Here is a 22,500-nt window from a genome sequence, read left to right on the forward strand (position 1 = left end):
ATAATAATAATAATAATAATAATAATTAATAATAATAATAATAATAATACTAGTGTCCAGCAATTTGGTCTCGTTCAACAACTCTTTTATCAATCAACGTCATAAAAATCGCTAACTCTCTTTGCTAAAACAACAGACTTCATCTGAGGAGAGACCAAGTGCCTGTGCAGCATGCGGACCGTGGCTCCTATACTGTCTCCCCAGACTTTCATGACCAGACCCATGGCGTAAGGAGCTTTCATTCTCAGCCATTGCTCCACCAAAGCTCCTGGGACACCAACTCTTGCTGCAATAAGACGCCAGTCACAAGCTGAAATTTAAAAATCAAAAACTTCAGATGAAACAAGTCAAAATATGAGAGATAAAATCTCCCAGTAAATCATAAAATAGAAAAATAGCTAAAAAGAAAAAAGAAAAAACAACAAGGAATCAAACAAAGGACAATTTATGTATAAAACATAAGAATATTTTTACGATTATTCCAATGAATAATTTATTATTAGTTATTTTTTTTAAAGTAGTTCTTCGGATCCATGAGGCCTCGGGGCCAGAGATTATCACGGTTTCTAGTGTGAAACAGACAAAAGCAATTGCTTGCTATCTTTTTCATAGGATGCTAGTCCATCACAAAGTACTTCTCACCAGAGCTAACAGACCTGGCAACCCATCACCACTGGGTGGACAGGAGGGGCCAGATAAAAAATTCAACTTTAACCATAATCGAACTCAGCCCCTTTGAGTGTGCGTGCTCTTCCACCTCAACTCTCGGAACTCCCGATTAGATATTTAGTGGGAAAAATATATCTAAAAGAAAGTCATTCTTGTTTTTTTCCAATGTTAATTTATGCTACGTATTGTCCATTTTTGTAATCAGGAACAAAACATTTTACAATCCATAGAGATTTGTATAACTGAAAAATGTCACTTGTAGTTGTTTGCAAGAGGATGATTCAGATACTAAAGCTTTATAACTTTAAAGATAATGAAAGCTAGATTATCAGCATGTTTGTGAGCAGCTTTAGTCGACTGTTCAAAATATCTCCAATCTAAGCTCAGTCATTGAATTGAAATAGAGGCAGCAAATTCATTCCATTTTTATAAATAGGGTTACGGGTTGACATTGTTCTGTACAGCCCATGTTAAATTTTTTTGCCAACGATCACATAATTACTGGCAAATATATACATTATAAATCTATTTTGTAAAGATTTATATACAAGTAACTTGAAAACATTTTTAACAAATTAAGGATAATTATATCACCCCCTGATTCAAATGGTTATTTAGAATATCTGCTAGAGCATAATGATCAGTCCCCAATTTGCCTTGGGAATCATTACCTGACCACTCTGCTGCCAAATTAATTTGCATTCACCAACAGACGTTATAACCAGACCAATTTTGTCGTTGATGGCTCAAAAGATTCGTCTTATGATCTATGCTAATTTCCACAGTACAGTAGTATAATAATTAAAATGGACGAGCGCCTGTTTGTAATAAACTTTATTTATCAGCAATATTGCAAGTTCTCAACCAATATGATTTCAATTGATTTTTTGTTTGAACCCAGCTTAACAAAATATTTATCACAAATTAAATCATAAAGCAAGCCCATGTAATTGTATCTTGATTCCAACTTTGCATTAGGGAGACGCAAGAGCCAAGCTGTTTGTATCATGCTACAACAACATTATCTTTGGATTGGGATGTAATGTTACAAATCGAATTTTCATGGACACATTGAGATTTTTCTTATGACTTAAAAAACTTCAAAGCATTTATCCCATAAAGCCCTCAGGTTGAAAGGCATAAAAATTGATTTATGCCACCCTTTTAAAATGTTGATATAAATTTGAACCTTTTTAAAGAAGTTACAAGGCCGCTTTATTGTGTTTAGTTTTTTTTTCATTTAACCAGCATGTTATATTAAATAAGTTTTAGCGTGTGCATTGTGTGTGTGTGTGTGTGTGTGTGTGTGTGTATGTGTGTGTGTGTGTGTGTGTGTGTTGGTCACTGTAAGTAAAAGTGCAATAAAATAATAAGACCATAATTATACCATTTCCTTTCTTCTTGCTGAGCTGACGAATGACTAGACTTCTCAAACCTGGATGCATGTCAAAGATATGTGTCTCTCCAGGCATTTTCTTTTCAGGCTAAAGAATAAAAATATACATAATATGATATATTATTACCAGTTGAAATGTCATATCGTAAGTCATAAACATAACAAGGGCACGGTGATCGAAATTTAATGAAACACTTTTTGGGCTGTCAAAGTGATGACTAAGAATGCACAATGGGACAGGACGTGTAAAAGCTGTTACAATGAACTTGAGCTTATACTTAAAAAGCACTTAGATACATTTCACCCAACTAAATTGGACATTGAATAATTACACACTTTGCTTCTTTGCTACACTGAATTAAACAAAATTGTTAGTCTTTGTTAAATTATTGCCTACGAGCACAGAATTACTGACAATTCTTAAAATTGTAAAACTATTTTTAACAGATTGATATACGAGTAACTTGTATTGCTATCAAAGTGATGACTAAAAATGCACAATGGGACAGGACGTGTAAAAGCTGTTACAATGAACTTGAGCTTATACTTAAAAAGCACTTAGATACATTTCACCCAACTAAATTGGACATTGAATAATTACACACTTTGCTTCTTTGCTACACTGAATTAAACAAAATTGTTAGTCTTTGTTAAATTATTGCCTACGAGCACAGAATTACTGACAAATCTTAAAATTGTAAAACTATTTTTAACAGATTGATATACGAGTAACTTGTAAACCTTTTTTTTTTAAATCAAGGGTAATTCTATCACCTATTGACTGAAATGATTATATAGAAAATTTGCTAGGGCATAATGATCACCCATTAATTTGATCTTGGAAATTAGCATCTGGCAACCCTGTTGTCAGATTCAATTTCACACACCTACAGACTTTATTACCGGACCAATTTTGATCGTTGATGGCTCAAAAGATTCACCTTGATGTTAATTTCCACATTACAATAGTATCATAATTTAAATAGATGAGTGCTTGTTTGTGATAGATTTTATTTCCCATCAAATATTGCGGGCTCTACATTAGCAACTAAAATAGACTTATGACACATTTATCCTAATTCCCCCAAATGAGTCATTAAGTAACTGAACTGCATGTATTCAAAATGAGTTCTAAACAATTTTCAAGATATTAAGAAATACACACATTTTGGGCATTAAAACTGAGGTGAAAAAAAATATCCAAATTTACATTACACATGGAATCCTATCTAAATAGTTCACGCATAGAACTCATTTATGATAAGATCTGATATCCATGAAGAGCCAGCAATAAAAATTATTTCAATTGTTGTGTACATTTAAATTCGAACTGGTCCCATTCATAGCCTCATGACCCACGACGCCGAATAATTCTAGGGTAAAAGGTGTAGATTAAATCATAATAATTGCTTGTCACCCATGATCAAAATGATGGATATCACAGTATTTGATCAGTAACTCAATTACTAGATCAGTACTGGTTAGGGAGAGAGAGAGAGAGAGAGAGAGAGAGAGAGAGAGAGAGAGAGAGAGAGAGAGAGAAAGAGAGAGAGAGAGAGAGAGAAAAAGAGAGAGAGAGAGAGAGAGAGAGAGAGAGAGAGAGAGAGAGAGAGAGAGAGAGAGAGAGAGAGAGAGAGAGAGAGAGAGAGAATAGAACCTAATGTCAGTTGTATCAAAATGTAAACAGAGATCAAGAAGTATAAATTTTGTACGCAGCTTCGATTGAATGAAGCTCGGAAGGAGTTCCCTTTGCATTTGCCAATCAATTATATCTTAGAAATGCCTGATTTGTGCAAGACAACCAAACGTTAAACACAAGTGGTGATATGGGCCTTATAGGATCAACTATACTTTTAAATTAAATAAATACAACTTTGCAACGCTGGCTGGTTTTTCTAAAAAAAAAACCCTCACACTTATTATCACTTACAGGTTCAAGCTGTTTTGATGTGTCACCTGTCCTTGGTGTCAAGTTTATACTACGGGCTCTTGGATTGAGGACGTTGAGATAAAGTGCTGGAATCTCAGGTTCTTGTATGTTGGTGTTGTTGCTGCTCATTTCACTAAGCACTGAAGATGGTCTGGAACTTATTTCACTTGCTACTGTTTTTGTTTTCCCAGGGCACTCTGATAATTCTTGAGGAGCAATAAATATGTTTGTGCTACCTGAAAAACAATGAGAATAGCAACAATTTTATGCTTAGTTTCTGAATTGTCCAATTTGTCTTTCAACGCACGGATCAGTACAATTTGAGAGAGGGGTTCTTCTGAATGAAGTTCAGATAAAAGAACACAATACAAAAAAAATTTAAAAATAATGTAAATCAATATATAGAATCAAATGAATGAAAAATTCAACTAATATGATCATTTTAAATTGTATGCTGATTAATATAATTTTTCATAGTTGCTTAATAAGATGGAGTGCAACGTTTATTAGCAGGTTTGATAGCCGAACACATTTATGGGCTTAATATTTATTCATGCGATGTGAGAGTGTATACCCGATGCCTTTATAGGTTCTGAGAAAAAGCACCTTAAGCAGCAAAACATGCAAACTCCTCGTGACGTATTACAGCATTAAGTTGTCCCAACTATCTCGTTAACTATGTCAACTATGTTATGTGATGGTCGTCAGAAGATCTGAAATTTGATCCCCAGTCAAGAAATGATATTTTCTTGGGAAGATCTCTTCTTGTAATTATTATTTAGTTTGCTTAAAACTGTGTCATTCATTCCTTTGGATAATCTCAGGAAAATAACCTTTTATAATTTGTTTAACAACTAAATGTAAAATTGACTCTAGACGATAAAGATAGCATCATCAACATCATTATCATTATATTATTTTTATAATCATTACCATCATCATCATCATCATCATCATCATCATCATCATCATCATCATCATCATCATCATCATCATCATCATCATATTCATTATTATATTATTATTATTTTATTATTATTATTATTATTATTATTATCATTATTGTTGTTGTTATTGTTGTTGTTGTTGTTGTTGTTGTTGTTGTTGTTTGTTGTTGTTGTTGCTGTTGTTGTTGTTATTATTATTAGTAGAAGTAGTAGTAGTAGTAGTAGTAGTAGTAGTAGTAGTAGTAGTAGTAGTAGTAGTAGTAGTAGTAGTAGTAGTAGTAGTAGTAGTAGTAGTGGTAGTAGTGTAGTAGTAGTAGTAGTAGTAGTAATAGTAGTAGTAGTAGTAGTAGTAGTAGTAGTAGTAGTAGTAGTAGTAGTAGTAGTAGTAGTAGTAGTAGTAGTAGTAGTAGTAGTACAGTCCGCTCCAGATAATCGCAACACCTTGGGATCAGAGACAATGTTGTGATTAACCAAAGTTGCAATTAACCGAAGTTGAGTTTCCTGCCCGCTATTGCATCATTTTACACATATATATGGTAAACTCAAACCAGTTGCTGTAAATATTGTTCTTAGTCTACCACAGACTGAGCAATTTGATGGAAATAAAAAACACATGACAGCCCTGTATAGATTTTGTCAAGCAAAATCAGCTTTGATACAAATCAACATCTTATTCAGATTGGGTTAACTTTCACCCTTTTGTTCTCAACATTTGTAAGAGTCAAAGAGATTAGCCGTGATGAGACAGAATAAGCACTCACCAAACTCGTTGGTCACAATGCACAGTTGCAACCCCAAAATAAAGGGTATAGCTCAGTCTCTCTTTACAACTGTCATTGTCTACCCGTTGTCAACCTCCGCGCCTCCTATTTAATGGCCACAGATGACATCACAACCCATACCGCATAGTCCCACCCTCTTTTGTCTCTAATAGAATGTAGACACTGCTGTAGCATTAAATCCCGCTCACTCCCGATTCTTCATCCATGATCAAATTTAATCATGATATTTTGTTTCATTTCTTGAATTCGCCACTTTTTGAGGGCGAAAATTTGTTGAAATTAACCGAAGTTTGTTGCAATCAACCAGTGACTTTTATATAGAATCAATTCCGTTTCTTGGGTAATGTTGCGATTAATCAAGTTGCGATTATCCAGAGTGGACTGTAGTAGTATTACTATTACTATACCAAAAGAAAATTTTATAATTCAAAATTCGAAAACACCATTAGTTGTAAAGAGTTATACCACCTTTCGAATCAACTTCTCTGCAAACAGTAATTTAAACCATTACCTAATGCCAACAATGATGAGGAAAATCGCAATAAATTTGCAAAATATATTGAGGAAAGATTAACTCTATCCGTTGCCAATTAGGCCAAAAGACGGCAGAAGAAAAAAATACGAACCATGCAAAGGACACACATTAAATGAATTTTCTCCACAGAAGAAGAAAATTAAGAAATAATAATGATGAGTCCTTCTAAATGCTTTAATCTTGACCCCATCCCAACCTCATTACTTAAAAGCTGTATTGAGTTTTATTGCCTATTATATTTATTTATTGGAAAGATACATTGCTGTTACCAGCCATGTGCAGTACAGATTGCGTACAATGGCCTTGGTTGCAACAGGAGCTCGGCTAAAATGGGAAATTTTAAAATCCCTGTTCTACGACCTATATAATTCATATAAATCATGCATGGCTATTATGGGGAAATATTTCTTGAAACATGGCTGCAACGGGGGTGTGAGTTTCAAGTTTAGTACCTAGTTGAGAACAACTAAGTACTCAAGAAGAAAAGAAGAAGGCACACATGATACACATAACTTATAGGAAATGGAGATGAGGTGGGAGTGGGTGAATTGCAATTGTTGTGTGCACTAATGACATTTCTCTGTGTACTTTATGTATCCATGACGATGCAATAAAAGGCTAATGGGAGGCGTGTGACTGACCGATCAACATTCTGTTGATAAACTTAGGCCTAGTATGTTACGCGTAGAGTGAGGATTGTGCGTCTCGTGACTGATTAGGTGATCATGTCCAATGAGAAGTGAGATGGTGAAGATCTCTTTGTGAAGTCAGAGGCTCAGGGTGTATGTTTTAAAGTGCACTTGGTGGATGTCAGTGGCGCAGTTGGAAAGGATGGAAAGCAGAGGAAAGGAGGAAGGTAGAATTAACTGTTTCATTGTTCCACCCCCCCCCCCCTTGTGTCCAGAAGTAATTGGAAAAGGGGATGAGGTATGGTGATTTCGGGGGGGGGGGGGAGTTACAGGAATGGAAGCCATAGTCAGGTCGTCTGATTTATTTACTTAGGGAGGTAACTCGATAGTTACTTTGGTTTAGAGAGGTAGCTCAAAATTTGTTCCTTGTGATTTTTTTTTTTATATTTCCCTCAGTATTGCATCCCTTCGAATTCCGTATGCATGGATATAACGGGTTTGGGCTACAACGGGGATTTTTTGCTAGTCCCAATATCCCCATTGTAAACGAGTTCCATTGTACTTGTTTTGCAACTGAATGTGGTAAGAATTGAATAGCTTTTTCCAAGGATTAGACTTTGCAACACCAAGCACCTATCACTATGAAAGCGAGTGTCATAACACAGGATCACAATCTAGATCAAATCTCAAAAAGTTGCCATGTCCATTTATAAGAGTGGAAGATTTCATATTTACGCCTCCTGATTTCAAAGTGTGACTTTGCTCGATCTAATATGTAAAGACATAACATAAAACACATAGATAACACTTACAGCATTCGTACCACAGTCGTTTAGCCTGTACACGCAGATCTTCTACAGAATACATTCTCTCCATCTCTTGAAGGCCATTTTCAACCCTCAATTTCAATTTCAACAATTTTGCCAATTCATTTGTAACTTGCGTAATTCTAGTTTCAAGTTCTTCTAATCTGACCTCATACGCATGCAAACTACCCATTGGTGTAATTGTCAAATTCGTTATTAACGTTTTAACATCACTTTCGGGTATGTCTACAAGCATTACTCCTTTTGTGGGTTTATAGTTGTCCACATTCACATCCAAAACATGTTGAACGACAGCATGAAGTTTGTCCCGATAGAATGTTACAGATTCCTGTAAATTTGCATTTTGTTCTTTCAATTCCTCATTTGTTCTGACAAGCTGTGTGATGACAGGATCAATTTCAGCTTCTTTCTTTTTCCCTTTACCCGACCCAGTTCTCTTTCCTACTTTTGGCGCTCCCTTTTTACTCGACATTCTGTGAACTTGTTATTTAGAAAATGTTTTGATTTAAGATTTGTTTAATATGCGAAAGAAAAAATACCGCAATGTATCTATCAATCAACGATTAGTACATTCCATTCATCCACCTCCATAAAAACCGAGTTAAGACAGTGAATAGTTTATGAACATGGTTTGATCACTCTCATTAGTTTACATTGGTCACGTCCGTCTCTAGGTATCTTACATGGGATCCATTGTGTAAAACGTCACTTCCGTAAACAGTAATGGCTACCAAGTATGAAAATAGCTTCCACAGTAACGATCGATAAGATCCCATCACTGCGAACTCCCATCCCCATACACTGACTAGGGTTTGATTGCCTTGTCTGCTGCCAGTATTTGTGGTAAGCCTGCCGGTGTTCTTGAAAAATCAATCAATCTATCCCTTCTGTTTGGGATCGATCGATCATCTGGGTGTATTATTCTTTCATTCTGTGCTGGGTTTCTCATGAGATTTGTGTGTGAAATTTGTGGCATTGGTGGATCGAGCAAAATGTCAGTCTCTACCTTTTTTATTCTCCTATAAATGTTATTCTACCATAATTTTGATCTATAGACTACAGTATGACTCTGAATTTAGACGAACAAGCACCCCCCCCCCCTCTCTCTCTCTCTCTCTCTCTCTCTCTCTCTCTCTCTCTCTACTCTCTGTGTCTTCTCTCAGTCTCCTTCTCTTTCTCTCTCTCCCCCCTTTCGCTCTCACTTTCTCTCTTCCCTTCCTTAGCCTTCCTTCTGCTCTCCCCCCCCCCCCTCCCCCTTTCTCTCTCTCTCTCTCTCTCTCTCTCTCTCTCTCTCTCTCTCTCTCTCTCTCTCTCTCTCTCTCTGCTCTCTCTCTCTTTCTTTCTTTCTTCTCTAACTTTAATTAAGGTATAATTTATAAACCTAAGGGATTAAATGTGACCCATTTACTTTTAGAGTAAGTCACCTTCAACTTCCCCTATTTTCTCATTTTGAGGGAAATTCCATGAAAATGTCAACCGAAGGGGTGTTTTACAAAATCTTAAGAACATATTAAAATTTGGTACCAATTTGTTGGAAAATCATTCAGGATTATGAATATAACGATATTTCGTGCATATTTGCGGTACAGGATGCTTATTGTAGCTTTATGTAAGGGTATCCCCTATTTGAAGAACAAAAAGAATATTTCTCAATATTATAAATTTTGCAACTTCTACAAAATTATAGCCACCTTTGCTGTTGTTTATTGATATTAAAACAAGTATAAGTATCAGGAACCTATATAAACATTCAAATTTACGATTTTAATGAAATGTTGTCCTCATCGGTCGTTTTAATGACCTTGGGAAATTGTATGTCAGTCCGTTACCATTAAAACAGTATTTTTTCATCTATGAAAGATGTGATTGTTGTACAGACTCACTATTTCTGATTTTCTGTTCTTACATGAATGGCTTTAGCACTGTAAGATAATTTTTCAAGAAATTTATCATATAAGGTACTTTTGTTGGGTAACGGACTGACATTTTTTAGGGTAACGGACTGACAGTAACAGACTGACTAATTCTATTTTAATTCAAAGACAATATATAAAAGTTGTTTTTTAAGTCTCAAGAGTAATGTCCACTCCAATGTGTTTCAACTGATCAGGCAGCCATTTTATAAACATTTGGATCCATAAAATTTCAAACACTGGCCTTCAACATCAAGCCTGCTATTTTGCAATAGGTAAGTTGAATCTTTTAAAGCTTGTGAATCTTTTGATCACTTGAAGATTTTTGCTATGTTTGAATTGAGGGAAAAACACTGTTTATTGTTCTATAATATCCTTATGACAATGGAGCCAGTAGTAGTCGTCTGTTAAAGGGGCAAGAAGCCCTGGGAGAAAAAAAAAGAAATCAAACATTTAAATTAATGTGAAAAACTTTTGAGTCACTGAGGTTTTAAATGTAGTGGGTCAGCAAGCTGTTTAGCTGTGTATAATGTCAATATTTTAGTTGTTACAAAGTAATGTCATACAAGTTAAAAATGAGTTTTATTTTCTTAGTTTTGCTATATTATTTTTAAGAAAACAAGATTTGCTTTTTATTCTGATTTGACTTTCATAGCTTATGATGTAATTTCGCTCAATTTTCTTTATTCACAGGTTCAAAATGCCTACTCTATCCATGATTCAAATTATCAAGAAAGACTGAAAACTGATGAGCATTACATTGTTTAGGAAAAAGATGGGCAACAAAAGCAGGAGTCTCAAAGAAAACTTGAAAGTGATTGTAAAGGACGCTAAAAAGAAATAACAGGATTTTTTCAAGCAAAATGGAAAAAAAAAGAGAAAAGCCGATCAATCTACAACTCCAAAAGAAAGTAAACCAAGCACACCTAAATCCACATCTGCCTCACATTTCAGCACAGGAAAGTAAAATACTGAATTCAACTTTGAGGGTCTACAATCCTCCCAAAAATTTTTAAAAAAATTAAACTATGCCTGTGTACTGCTAAGGGCATACAATACATCAACCAATGGTTTTTAAAATATTTTAATCATGGAAATGGGCTTTCAAGATGAAATAAGATAATTTGATCGAAAATTTCTATTTGGACAAGAAGTACTCTTGGCGAGCACCAAGGGAAAAAGATTTCATAATTGTGAGAGATGAAAAACGAGAAAGGACGAAAATTCCAAAAAGTTTAGTGTAAAAAGCCCTGAAAAAGAGGTTGTCGATTGTTTCATCCAGGAATCAAAATTGGCTTAAGTTTATTTTGCTCCCTCAGAACCTCAGAATGTACTTCTAAGAGAAATCCCACAATCTGCATAAGAAAATTGTAACAATCAAGGATAAAATGGTCCAAATGAAATTTTTGAAGATCTTTCTCAGATCTTATAACTGGCTTTTTGGTCAAGTACATATGAGGAAGAGATTGACTGCCAATACTATCGACCAGTTTGCAGTGACGGTCATGGCCTATTGACAATTCCTAAGCTTGAGGAATCAAGATGAAATACAGAATAAAAATTAAGCTTCAAAAATAAGTACCAAAAGAATGTTAAACATTCCCCAGTTTTAAAGTCCTTTCTTATCTACATATTTTTTTGTTTTTGTTGATAATTTAATTTCATAGTTGAAATAAAGTACCCGTTTGACTGTGACAGAATAGATTTCAACTGCACGAATCTTTATTTCATCATTTAATTTTTTCAAAAGCAAAGTTGGGATTGAGGTAATCAGATGTCACCCATCGAGTTACTCATCATGCCCAATGTAGCTTGACATCCATATAAGGAAGAGTATTGGTTTGATCAATCACACTGGGTATTCAGTGTTGATAATAATTACATAATTTGTTCTTTGCTCTGGATTTTATGTTATTCTGAGTAATAAAATTCAGAGGTGTCAGTCCGTTACCATCCATTTGTCAGTCCGTTACCGACACTTTTTCAAAGACTGCAGATTCAAATTTTGGACAATCTTTTAAATATTGCTAGTGGGTTGTAGAACAACATCTCGTGGTTACTATAAAAGAACTTATTTGTTACTGGAAGGCTTAACTTCAGAAAGTTTGATCCATCTACATATAAAATTGAAAAAGATGGATTTTCTGATGTCAGTCCGTTACCAACATTATAATGTCAAAAAAATTCAAGTTGATGAAGATTCATCTTTATCCTTTTGATATATGATAAGGGCGGACATGATACATGCCCTTGGGAAATATTAGCTCCATACAATAAATACATTGCATTTCAGAGCACGAAATGTATGCATTTTTGGTCTGATTTGTCAGTCCGTTACCCGTGGAATTTCCCTTGAATAGAATAATTTAAATAAATATGAAATGATTATAATATAAGTATAATATTTAGGACTTGAAGTAAAATTGTGCTCAACTTTTGTAATATATTAAAATGGGTACGGATGATCAAACTCAAACCATGGAATTTATCATAGTATTCTGACGATTGGTAATGCATGGTGAATGAAATTGATTTACTGAATAAACTCCACACAAGATGTTTTGACCTGTGGGTCAATTCTTACCTGTAGTTCCCTGATTTGAAAAGGCTCATTTTTGTTCACATTCTCTCATTACACCCAGATGTAAAATGAGTACCTGGTGGGTAAAAGAGTTGATTTTGTCAAGAAAAAAAAGATAATAATGCCTGACATGTTTGATGCCTCGTCCTTCATGATAAGTGTTGCTTTTAGCTCGGGAACCCTTTGACTTCGCTTTGTGGGATGTTGCACTTTATAAAAGCTCAAATTTTTCTGCTTTATTTATATATAAAAATATTAGAAAATAATTATATTCATATTTCTGTTAGGCCTATTAAGAGTTAAAGAACATGAAAAGGAATGTGATGACACATTTGTCAGTGTTTCTAACAGAAATACATCATAATGAAAACATGACTTGACTTATTGACTGATGGCCATTCCGCTGATAGTGTTTGATGCTGGATTGTTTTGCTTGAGCAGCTCTGTATTTTGTTTCTAATCTCAGGCAGATGCGATTTCTAGAATTTCTGAATTAAATCTTCAGTGATGTATGGAATTTTTAGTTTTCGCTTTAAAACTGTTCATAATATTGTTTTGTAATATTGTTATCTTTGGTCTTCCTCTCTTTTTTTTTGGCTTCTATTTCAAATACTAAAAATGTCATAGTCTTATTTCAAGATGTGTTTATGCCTTGTCTAGCTATTTAAATAAGTAGTCCATGGAGTCGGAGTTTAGCCTGGTTTCTACAGTGTGAAATGGGCAATAGCAATTTCTTACAACCCTTTGATAGGATGCTGGTATATCACAAAGAACTTTTCAACAGATGTAACAGAACTAACTACCCATCACTCTTGGGTGGTCAGGGGAGTCAGACAAAAATCTTGATTGCACCCGGGACTGATCTCGGTCGCTTTGAGTGTGAAGCAAGTGGTCCACCAAATGAGCTAGCCTATGCATCCAATAATTGGCCATCTGATTTCAAGATTTGTATGAGATTATGGTATTTTGATTGTTTTTCTGTAGTTTTTTGTTGCAGATGATTGTAGGGTATTTGGATAGAATGATTACTATTGACAATTTGCAATGGAAAGTGTCTCCATTTGTTTGTAGTGCCCATGTGCCACAAATAAATTAGAGGACTGATTTTACCTCCATATATAGCTCTGATGTCCATCCATATTTTTAGTCCTTTCTGATGAACATTTGATTAGATTTATATATAGAAGTGCATTTTTCCATCTGTTTGTCGTCAAAATCTCTTCAAAGTGAACCAACTCTCTTTGTAATTTGTGTTCCACTACTATTGGGTTTTACTTTTCTCGAGAAATGACCATCTTAAGAAAAAAATGGTTTTATATTATAATATATTTGCCCTTTTTCTTGCTTCTCCTTCTTTCTTTCCTCTTTCATATTCTCCCTTTACCTTTTTCTTTTTTCCTCTTCTCCTTCCTCTCATCATTTCATTTCATATTTTAGTTAACCCTAAAATACCACAGATGTTTAATTAAAATATGGTGCAAGATAAGATAAAATTTTGTTATGTACACAGCATGACTCTTATTAAAGCATCATGCATGCATACACACACAGATATGTTCGCTGAGTTTTGTGGATGTTTTTTTGTTAGTGTTTCTAAATGTTGAGGTGTGGAGGTTGTATCTTGTTTTGAAATTATTTTCTGTTAGTCCTACATATTTTTCTTGCTTGTTTGTTTTAGTTTCTGTGACTGTGGCTTGGTAAATTAAACTTGATTCTAAGCATTGTTTGTTTAGCGGGCAATGTTCTTTATTTCTGCAGTTGCATTTTCTAGTGGGTGGGTTTTGCTCTTGTCGGTGGTTTATTAATATTTTTTTGTTGTGGCTTGAAATTATTTGTTCTATGTTGCGCATACATGAGTAACTTATTTTTATGGTATTCCTGTTGATAATTTTATGTAGCTTGTGGTTTTTTGGAAAGTGTGTATCAATTAATTTCAGGAACTGCTGTCCTATGTTTGTGCTGACGTTCATTCCAACCGTTCAGAAAACCAAACAACACCATTAGCTACATTAATAAAAACAGCAACCACCCCCGTCCCGTCATTGAAAACATACCAAAAAACATAGCACTGAGGGTGAGCAAACTTTCGGAAAACAGAGAGATATTCAACGTCGCAGCCACCCCCTACAAAGAAGCACTCACAAAAAGTGGATACAACACACCATTTGTATACACAGACGCCTCCCTCTCATGTAAACCCCAACACACAAGTGAAGAACATAAAACAAGAAAACGACACATAACTTGGTTCAACCCACCTTTCGACATAAACGTCAGCACAAACATAGGACAGCAGTTCCTGAAATTAATTGATACACACTTTCCAAAAAACCACAAGCTACATAAAATTATCAACAGGAATACCATAAAAATAAGTTACTCATGTATGCGCAACATAGAACAAATAATTTCAAGCCACAACAAAAAAATATTAATAAACCACCGACAAGAGCAAAACCCACCCACTAGAAAATGCAACTGCAGAAATAAAGAACATTGCCCGCTAAACAAACAATGCTTAGAATCAAGTTTAATTTACCAAGCCACAGTCACAGAAACTACACACACAGATATATACAATTATATAAGTTTTGTTATAGATAAAAGTGAAGTGCATTTGCCGTAGCAGATTATGAACCAGGGAAGGGGGGCGGGGGGTCATCTTTAATGAAACTCTATCCATGTTATTCCATGTAAATATTGGCTGCAAAACCTTGAGTTTTGAAACCAAAAGAATGCCAATCTTTGTTGAGATCGGCAGATCTTAAAAATCTTTCAATAGAATCGTCTTTCAAGTTGATTGCACACAAAACTAATTGTTAACAGATAGACACCCATAGATAAAATGATCTGGAATTGACCAATATGCTCTTTACTGTACAGTTTTATGAAAAATCATTAACATTATCTTTTATTTGTTTCACATATTGCAGGTCACCACCACTGTTGACTTTGCTATGCAGAGAGTGCTGAATGTCAAACATCGCGTCATTAGGAGGACAGGTGTTGAGAGAGCTCCTTTAGCAACTTTTGATATTATTGACTTAGGAGATGGAGATAGAGGTATAAAAACCAAAAATAGTCTTTCCAATAGCAAAGGTGTGAAGCAGGAAGATAACTCTTCCAGGAAAGATAAAGTTGTGCAGCAGTTGTGTGATGTTGGAATACAAAAACCTGAAACAATAGGGGGAAATCATTCAAAGAAAGCCCTATCCCAAGCTAGTGGGGAGGGCAAGGAGGATAAAGGGGCAGATCCTCCTACAGAGAGTAAAGATAACTGCCATAGCCCTGGTAAGGAAACAAAATGTGAATCAAATTCTAAAACTGAAGAAAAGAGTTGTGTAGAAAAAGAAGGAAGGACAGCAGACAGAAATGATGAACTTTCAAAATCACCAATAAAAGAATGCAAGGAAGATCTAGTTTTGGATGATGCAAAAAAGTCTTCAGCGCCAACACTGACCTCAACTAATTTGACAAGACAAGGAACATTGGGAAGAGTTAGCATCCCGATCAAGAAGCAAAGTTCTGTTTCCTCTTCTTCAAGTTCTGAAGCTTGCAATGACTCACATTTTACATTTACAACATCTCGACCTTCAATAGCACATTTAGATTCTGCTGAAGGAGGCTACGATCTTCCAGATTCCTTATCCCACAAAGGCTCTGTATCAAATCTTGTGCCTGATAATATAGACCCAAAACAGATTCTCTCACCATCAAAGCGCAAAGCTTATGAAAAGCGATTAGAAAGATTGAAAGTAACAACTTCTCCAATTGCCCGTCCTCGCAGTAATGCACCAATTAATGTTGTGACTCTTGATGAATACGCAAATATCAGTTCACCAGAACATTCCCCTCTTCCCCATTCTGTTCTGCAAGACAAATTAAAGATTACTCTTCCATGTGATGAATTTGCTAGAGGCTCAAAGATCAATCAGGCAAGAAGAAAAGACTCAGAGGATACTTGTTTTGAATTTAGCGAGGAAATACTTTTCCGTTGCACAAAATCAGCATTAGTTGTTGAAGAAGATGGTCAACTTCCTCTATCACCAAGACGTGTTTTGATTCCTCCTACAATAACTCCTACAAGTTCACCTAAACTTTCATCTTCACCTAGACTCAATGATGACAGTTCTGGGGATAATGCTCAATCACAACCTGCTCCAAAGTTAATTTATATGAAAGAAGATGATGATGCCCACAATTTTTTTGGTTTAACTTTTGATGAGCCTGAGAATGAAAACTGGGCTGATTTTCCTGACTCATCCTCTGTGAATGTAGAGAAAGCTGACACCGAGTGTTCTGAGAAGGAAGTGTTTAGCAACAATATTTGTGAGAAAGATCAAAGTGATTTACAGGAAACATCTCTTGTTAATCAAGAGACACTGGAGGACTTACATTATAATATAATCACCGATACTAATAAAGACATTGATATTGACAAACGTCAAAGGGAAAACAATGATTTTTCTGACAACGTCACATCCCATTCAGATGTGAGAGCTGACAGCACACCAGAAAACAGTGAGATTTTAGAAGAATTTTCTCCATCAAATACTTCTGAAAACAGCAGTGGTGGTTTGAATTTGGAGGAAAAGCTCAACACCAAAGAACTAATTATCGATGAAAATATTAAATCTCTTATTGAGAAAAGTAATCTATATGAAGAGACCAGTACTTTGTGTGAAAAAAGTGAAACTAAAAATGTTAACATTCCTATTGTACACGCCATTGTGAAACCGACAACAGGTTTTAACACAAGTAAAACACCAGACGATACAGTTATTCTTTCATCCACGGGTGAAATTTTAATTGATATCTCAAATTCTACCTCTCAATCTGAAGAGCCTTCATCTTTCTCTGAAGGGTATAGTAGCAAAACATGTGACAAAATCACTTGCCAACATACACATACAATCTCTACAAATCCGTTTTCTCTACATGAAACCTCTGCTGACCATGGTGAGGCATCTTTAGATTTACCCATTCCAATTTCTTCTGAAGTTCTTGAACCAAGTACAATAAATATTCAATCGGATACTTTTTCTACAGTGTCTTTAAATCCTTTCCTTCAAGACTTATCTACGACCACAGGAGTAATAGATTCCTCAGAGTGTGAGGATATCAACGTTGAACCTGTCGCTCGTAATCTAGAGTCTAAAGTGTCATCTCAGGAACCTCATCCATCGTTCATTGATTTAAACATTTCCTCTGCTAAGTCTTCCTCTACTTCCACCGACCTCATTGACTTTTCATCTTCTCTAGACTTGGATTTGCCCCCACCACAGTGATATTGTCCATCTTACATTCAAATGAAGATAAAATGAGGTGAGTACAGAGAATTTATGTTAAGGAAATGAAAAGTCTTGAATATATCTTACATTATTTAAAAATTTCCACACTTTTTCTTCATGTATCAAGGCTACTGCCCATCTTAAAGGCCTTGGTTGTTTAGTTTTTGGTTTTGGTACATTGTTGTTTAGTTTTTGGTTTTGGTACATTGTTATCTTTGTATGTAAGATAATGACAGTCTATTCTTTTGTTGTCTTGTATATTTACTATAACTGTAATATTATCTGTCCTGTGTATATGTGTATCGTTTTTACTTTTTGTTTGTTTGCTTGTTTTGTTGGGGGTTTTTTTTTTGGTTTTGTTTTGTTATAATCTTTTTTTTTTCTCTTTTTGTTTTTCACGGCAGTGCAATTTCCTTGTGATCAACTAATCCTTCTCATCTGGTCATTTTGTGAATGAATGATAATGGAATCGGTTTCATATAATATTATGGATTTTGTGTGTTTAAAGAACTCAGCACACGGCACACAATATGTGTCTGGTGGCTTGAAGAATCGTACTTTTGTAAAAATATGTTTTTAATAATAATTATTTATTATTATTATTATTATTATTATTATTATTATTATTATTATTATTATTATTATTATTATTATTATTATTATTATTATTATTATTATTATTATTATTATTATTATACCACAAATGACTTTCGAATAAGTTGAGAGTTGAGTTAATGAAGTAAGTAAGGTTTAAATTTGTCCTCATAATTGTAGGGTCCGGTTTATAAATTGAATACATTTTGCTAGGTAGCAAAGTAGATGTGTATTTTTAAATTGAATTCAGATGTGTTATTTCTCAAGTAATATGTGTTTATTCTGAACATGAACCCATTCCACTGTTACAACAATTACCACGACTACTACTATTACTATTACTACTACTACTACTACTACTACTACTACTACTACTACTACTACTACTACTACTACTACTACTACTAATATTACCACTACTACTACTACTACTACTACTACTACTACTACTACTATTATTACTACTACTACTACTACTACTTTTACTTTGACTAATTACATGTATGAATCTAGTACAATTATTTCTTCTTCTACTACTACTACTACTGTTTGTTTGTTCGTTTTGGGGGAGGGGGGTTGGTTTGTTTTTGGAATTAAAATATTATATTACTTGACTGAGGTGGTAATAAGTTCCTAGCTAATGTCGGATAAATTGTGAAGAAAACTCATCAAACTAAAACAATAACAAAACAAAACAAAAAAATTGTATAAATCCGCTTAACAAGCGACTTATCATGTCTTACAATTAACACTCTTACCATAATTAGGCACTGTGTTACCCGTCAGAGCTGTGAATTTATCAGTTCCAAGTTCCCGTTAATCACTAATTGATGTCTTTTAGTTTTGCCAGTAATTGGGCCCCCGTTCTTTTCTACTATTCTTGTCGCTGAATCGATGATCCAAGCTTTTCGAGATGATGTATGCGCGCGTACAAGCATATATATATATATATATATATATATATATATATATATATATATATATATATATATATATATATATATATATATATATATATATACATGGATGTAACAAACCACCTCCTCAAACGTTTTGTTTGTGGTAAAAATACATTCTAAAATGTAACTGAATTAAAGCAGTCATGAACTTAGAAATTGATTGTCATGATGGGAATCTGGTGGCAGTATATGAAGGTGGACATTCTCAATAGTTTAGTTTGGACCATAGACCCCTGGTCGATTCTTCAGGCTGACAATGTTGAATCTGTTTATTGTTCAACCGAATTCTGTTTTAGCCTTTACTATGATACTATTTTAATATGGAAACTTGATAAGATGAGACAACATCAACAACTGTTATTTTCCCCTTCCGTAAAGTATACGTTTTTGCCGTCGTTCCTTGCTTTATGCGTCAAGTTATCACTGACGGTCTCTCAATTTAAAAAAAAAAAAAAAAAACCACGAATACAAGGACGCCTGCACGGAATTGCATGGTTCTATACGATGTTTATGTGATAGATTAAACAAAATCAATTTGAGAGATGAACGTGGATTAAAATTGGAAATTTAAGAACACATTACAATGCGTACAGTGTGCAGATAAAGAGGGAGGGATTCATTTGGTTGGAGACGGATAGAAGGGGGGAGGGGTGACTCACGTTCCAGTTTTCTCAGAATTAAAGACGTCGCTTATCTCAGGCTTAGTGACTGTCATCGATTTCCTCGTTTTGACGGGCTGAGTGGAAAGGATAAGGCCCGTAGAGGCATTCATCAGCATTCCCTGCCCCTAGAATTATGATATAACTATAAACAATGGGCTGAGGAGATGCCAACGAACGATAATTTCCTGCTTAGAAAAAGCAGCATTTACGTTTCTATTTATGGTACATGGGAATAATAACGTACCAAATAAGTCAGATGGATATGAAAATGACAAGATCTTAACCACTTTTCAGAGTTGAAATTTAAATATTGCCACAGTGTCATCTCCTAAACATTTTTTCAGAGTTAGTCTTCCTGAGTTAGCTTTTATCCTGTTTGATGACTTTGCTCCCTAAATGAAATTGTCATGGAGTAAAGTTCGAGATAGTACCTCGACTCTGGAAAAACAAGTATTTAAAATTTTGGTTTAAAATTTCGTCATGTAAATGTAATTATCAATCTTCTTCTTCTTCTTCTTCTTCTTCTTCTTCTTCTTCTTCTTCTTCTTCTTCTTCTTCTTCTTCTTCTTCTTCTTCTTCTTCTTCTTCTTCTTCTTCTTCTTCTTCTTCTTCTTCTTCTTCTTCTTCTTCTCCTTCTTCTTTGTTCCCCCCACTTGTCTTTATGTTTGTAAATTTGGTTGGTGAAGAAACTCCGTTGTCTGCCTCAGCTCAGTCAGGGGCCCATACAGTTTAGTCTGCAGAGATGTGGTTCCAGCCCCCAAAAAATATCCCTTCTTGCGGTAGCATACTTTGGGCAGGTCTGAAGTATAATATGGTGGTTTTCTTCTCACCTCAACCACACGTGCCTGTTTCTCCTATTTTTGAAAACCTTATGCATGTGGTGTTTAACCCTCTCCCTACCACCCATTTTCAGTTTTCATTTTTTTCCCCCCAAAACTTCACACCTAACTAACACAACAATTAATTAAACATTAAACATTTTTTATCACTCAAACACAATAGCAGTAAAATTCTTGCGAGACAAAGTTTCTGTAGCAAAACATATCCTACATCATACAGCGTTCATTTTGTATAAATTCTGTGATGTACAAAAGAAATTAGAATAAATAAAAGGTTGGTATTATCGTTAACGAATGTTACGATTTTCCTCCAGTTGGTAAGGAGAGGGTTAAGGCGATTGTGTCCTGGTCTTTTTTTAAATTTATTTAAAAGTTTGAGAGGGTCACTTTTTTGAAGCCCGGTGCATCTTGATAGAGGCGTTTGCTTGGATCTTATACCAATATTACAGCGATCGATTAAAATGACATTCATCTTGGTGAATCAGACTTGGCTTCCATACAGTCTTTATTCAAACCTTCGATTTGTCTCGACGAATTGTGTTCATAACATTGATAATAAAGGGACTGGTAAAGAGAAATTCTGTAAATACTTATTATATTTTGTATAAAGAGAAAGACTCCTGTTTACACGTATTTATAGACCAGGTATTATGGATAGTTTACAGATAGAACGAAGTTGACGTCACTCATGACTTTGTTACTGTTTTTCTTTTTGCCATCCATGTTTATGAGTAATTATCACTAAACTGTATTAACCAGACTATAAACTTTCAAGGTTACACATAGTTTTGTGTGTTGGTACGTTATATTTCCGGATGGCAATATTGTGAGTTTCTTAGCCAAGCGAACACTATAGTTTTTTTGTTTTGTTTTTGTCTGTTTTTTTTTGTGGGGGAGTGTTTGGTTGTTTTTTTTTTAATGGTACAAAATATCAGGAAAATTTCAGTATTTGAAGCAACCCCAAATAGCATCCACAATAGCTTTTGATTACGAAGTCTGTTTCACACTTGCATTTATGAAGTCTGTTTCACACTTGCATAAAATAAAAGTTCCAGGCAAATATTACAATCTAGATAACATTACTTATCTATGGACGAAAAAGCGCGAACAAATAAAATTGATTATTCAGACCTCCTAAATGACCAACAATTGTCGGATTTCCGACTATATCGCTTTAATCTTTTTACTCTTTCATCATATTTTGGCACTTTATGTAAGCATATTGACTTTAAATGTAGGTGCCGTACCTTCCTTGAAAAAAATTCAGAACATTTTGCGTGACAGGTCTGCTTATTGATAAGTCTCTAATTCACGGGGTAGTAAATCGTATACATGTATATGTACCTTTTGGTTTCGTAACGGGTCGAGTAACACTACCATTAATTTGAGCTTTGACCTAATCTCAAGCAACTTATAAAATTATAGACCTATTCTGTATCCAATTTTTGTTTCTTTCTCTAGCTACGTTGATCCATTTTACCCCACCTTCATATCAACAGACTGGTCGTCTGCATATATAGAAAGAATGGCATTGACGTCACTCAGCTCTTTGTTAATGTTTTTAGCCCAAACGTTGAATGATAAAAGTAGTCCTTCACAGTCACGAGGCCCAAGAAACCGGTATTTATCCCAGTTTCTATATCCTGGAACAGACAATATCAATTGCTTGCTACCCTTTGGATAGGATGCAAGTCTATCGCAAAGTACTTCCGCTAAATCTAATAGATCCAGTTACCCAGTCAATGCTGGGTGGACATTTGGGTAAGAAGGGGGAACATCGATTTTATCTCGGCCCCTTTGCTTGTAAAACGGGTCTACGAACTGAGCTATCGGGACCCTCGTCAAGTAATGTCTCAGTAAATTATATCAATCGTAGTATAAACCTCTAAGGCTACCCACATTTTTGTGAGTTGCTACGTTGTTCCGGCGGGTAGATGTTATGAGTA

At 34.9% G+C, this 22,500-nt stretch overlaps 2 protein-coding genes across 2 annotated transcripts in view; one reads left to right on the forward strand and one right to left on the reverse strand.

Annotated features, from left to right (window-relative positions):
• Window positions 1-32: 32 nt before the first annotated feature.
• Window positions 33-8,362, reverse strand: LOC144975400 (uncharacterized). Its single transcript, XM_078919432.1, has 4 exons — window positions 7,701-8,362; window positions 3,996-4,231; window positions 2,057-2,153; window positions 33-310 (listed from the first exon to the last, which is right to left on the reverse strand). Exons 1-4 carry the CDS (start codon window positions 8,185-8,187, stop codon window positions 90-92), a joined length of 1,041 nt encoding a protein of 346 aa, XP_078775558.1. The 5' UTR covers window positions 8,188-8,362; the 3' UTR covers window positions 33-89.
• Window positions 8,363-17,426: 9,064 nt separating this feature from the next.
• The window catches only part of LOC144975390 (uncharacterized), a 57,453-nt gene continuing 52,379 nt past the window's right edge, over window positions 17,427-22,500 (forward strand). Inside the window, exon 1 of the mRNA XM_078919411.1 lies at window positions 17,427-17,534. The gene's annotated coding sequence lies outside the window, so the exon portion shown is untranslated. The remainder of the gene's footprint in view (window positions 17,535-22,500) is intronic.

Source organism: Berghia stephanieae, chromosome 1, assembly GCF_034508935.2.
Source record: "Berghia stephanieae isolate SIO BIC M18660-M18661 chromosome 1, UCSD_Bste_1.3, whole genome shotgun sequence".
Lineage (NCBI taxonomy): Eukaryota > Metazoa > Mollusca > Gastropoda > Nudibranchia > Aeolidiidae > Berghia > Berghia stephanieae.

What these genes read in the sequence shown, in the direction of transcription:
- LOC144975400 (XM_078919432.1), bottom strand. Translation starts at nt 8,187, where the DNA reads ATGTCGAGTAAAAAGGGAGCGCCAAAAGTAGGAAAGAGAACTGGGTCG. An exon ending in CATCAAAACAGCTTGAACCT is followed by an intron (nt 2,154 to 3,995) that starts GTAAGTGATAAT and finishes TTTATTCTTTAG; the next exon opens with CCTGAAAAGAAAATGCCTGG. An exon ending in CAGCAAGAAGAAAGGAAATG is followed by an intron (nt 311 to 2,056) that starts GTATAATTATGG and finishes TTTAAATTTCAG; the next exon opens with CTTGTGACTGGCGTCTTATT.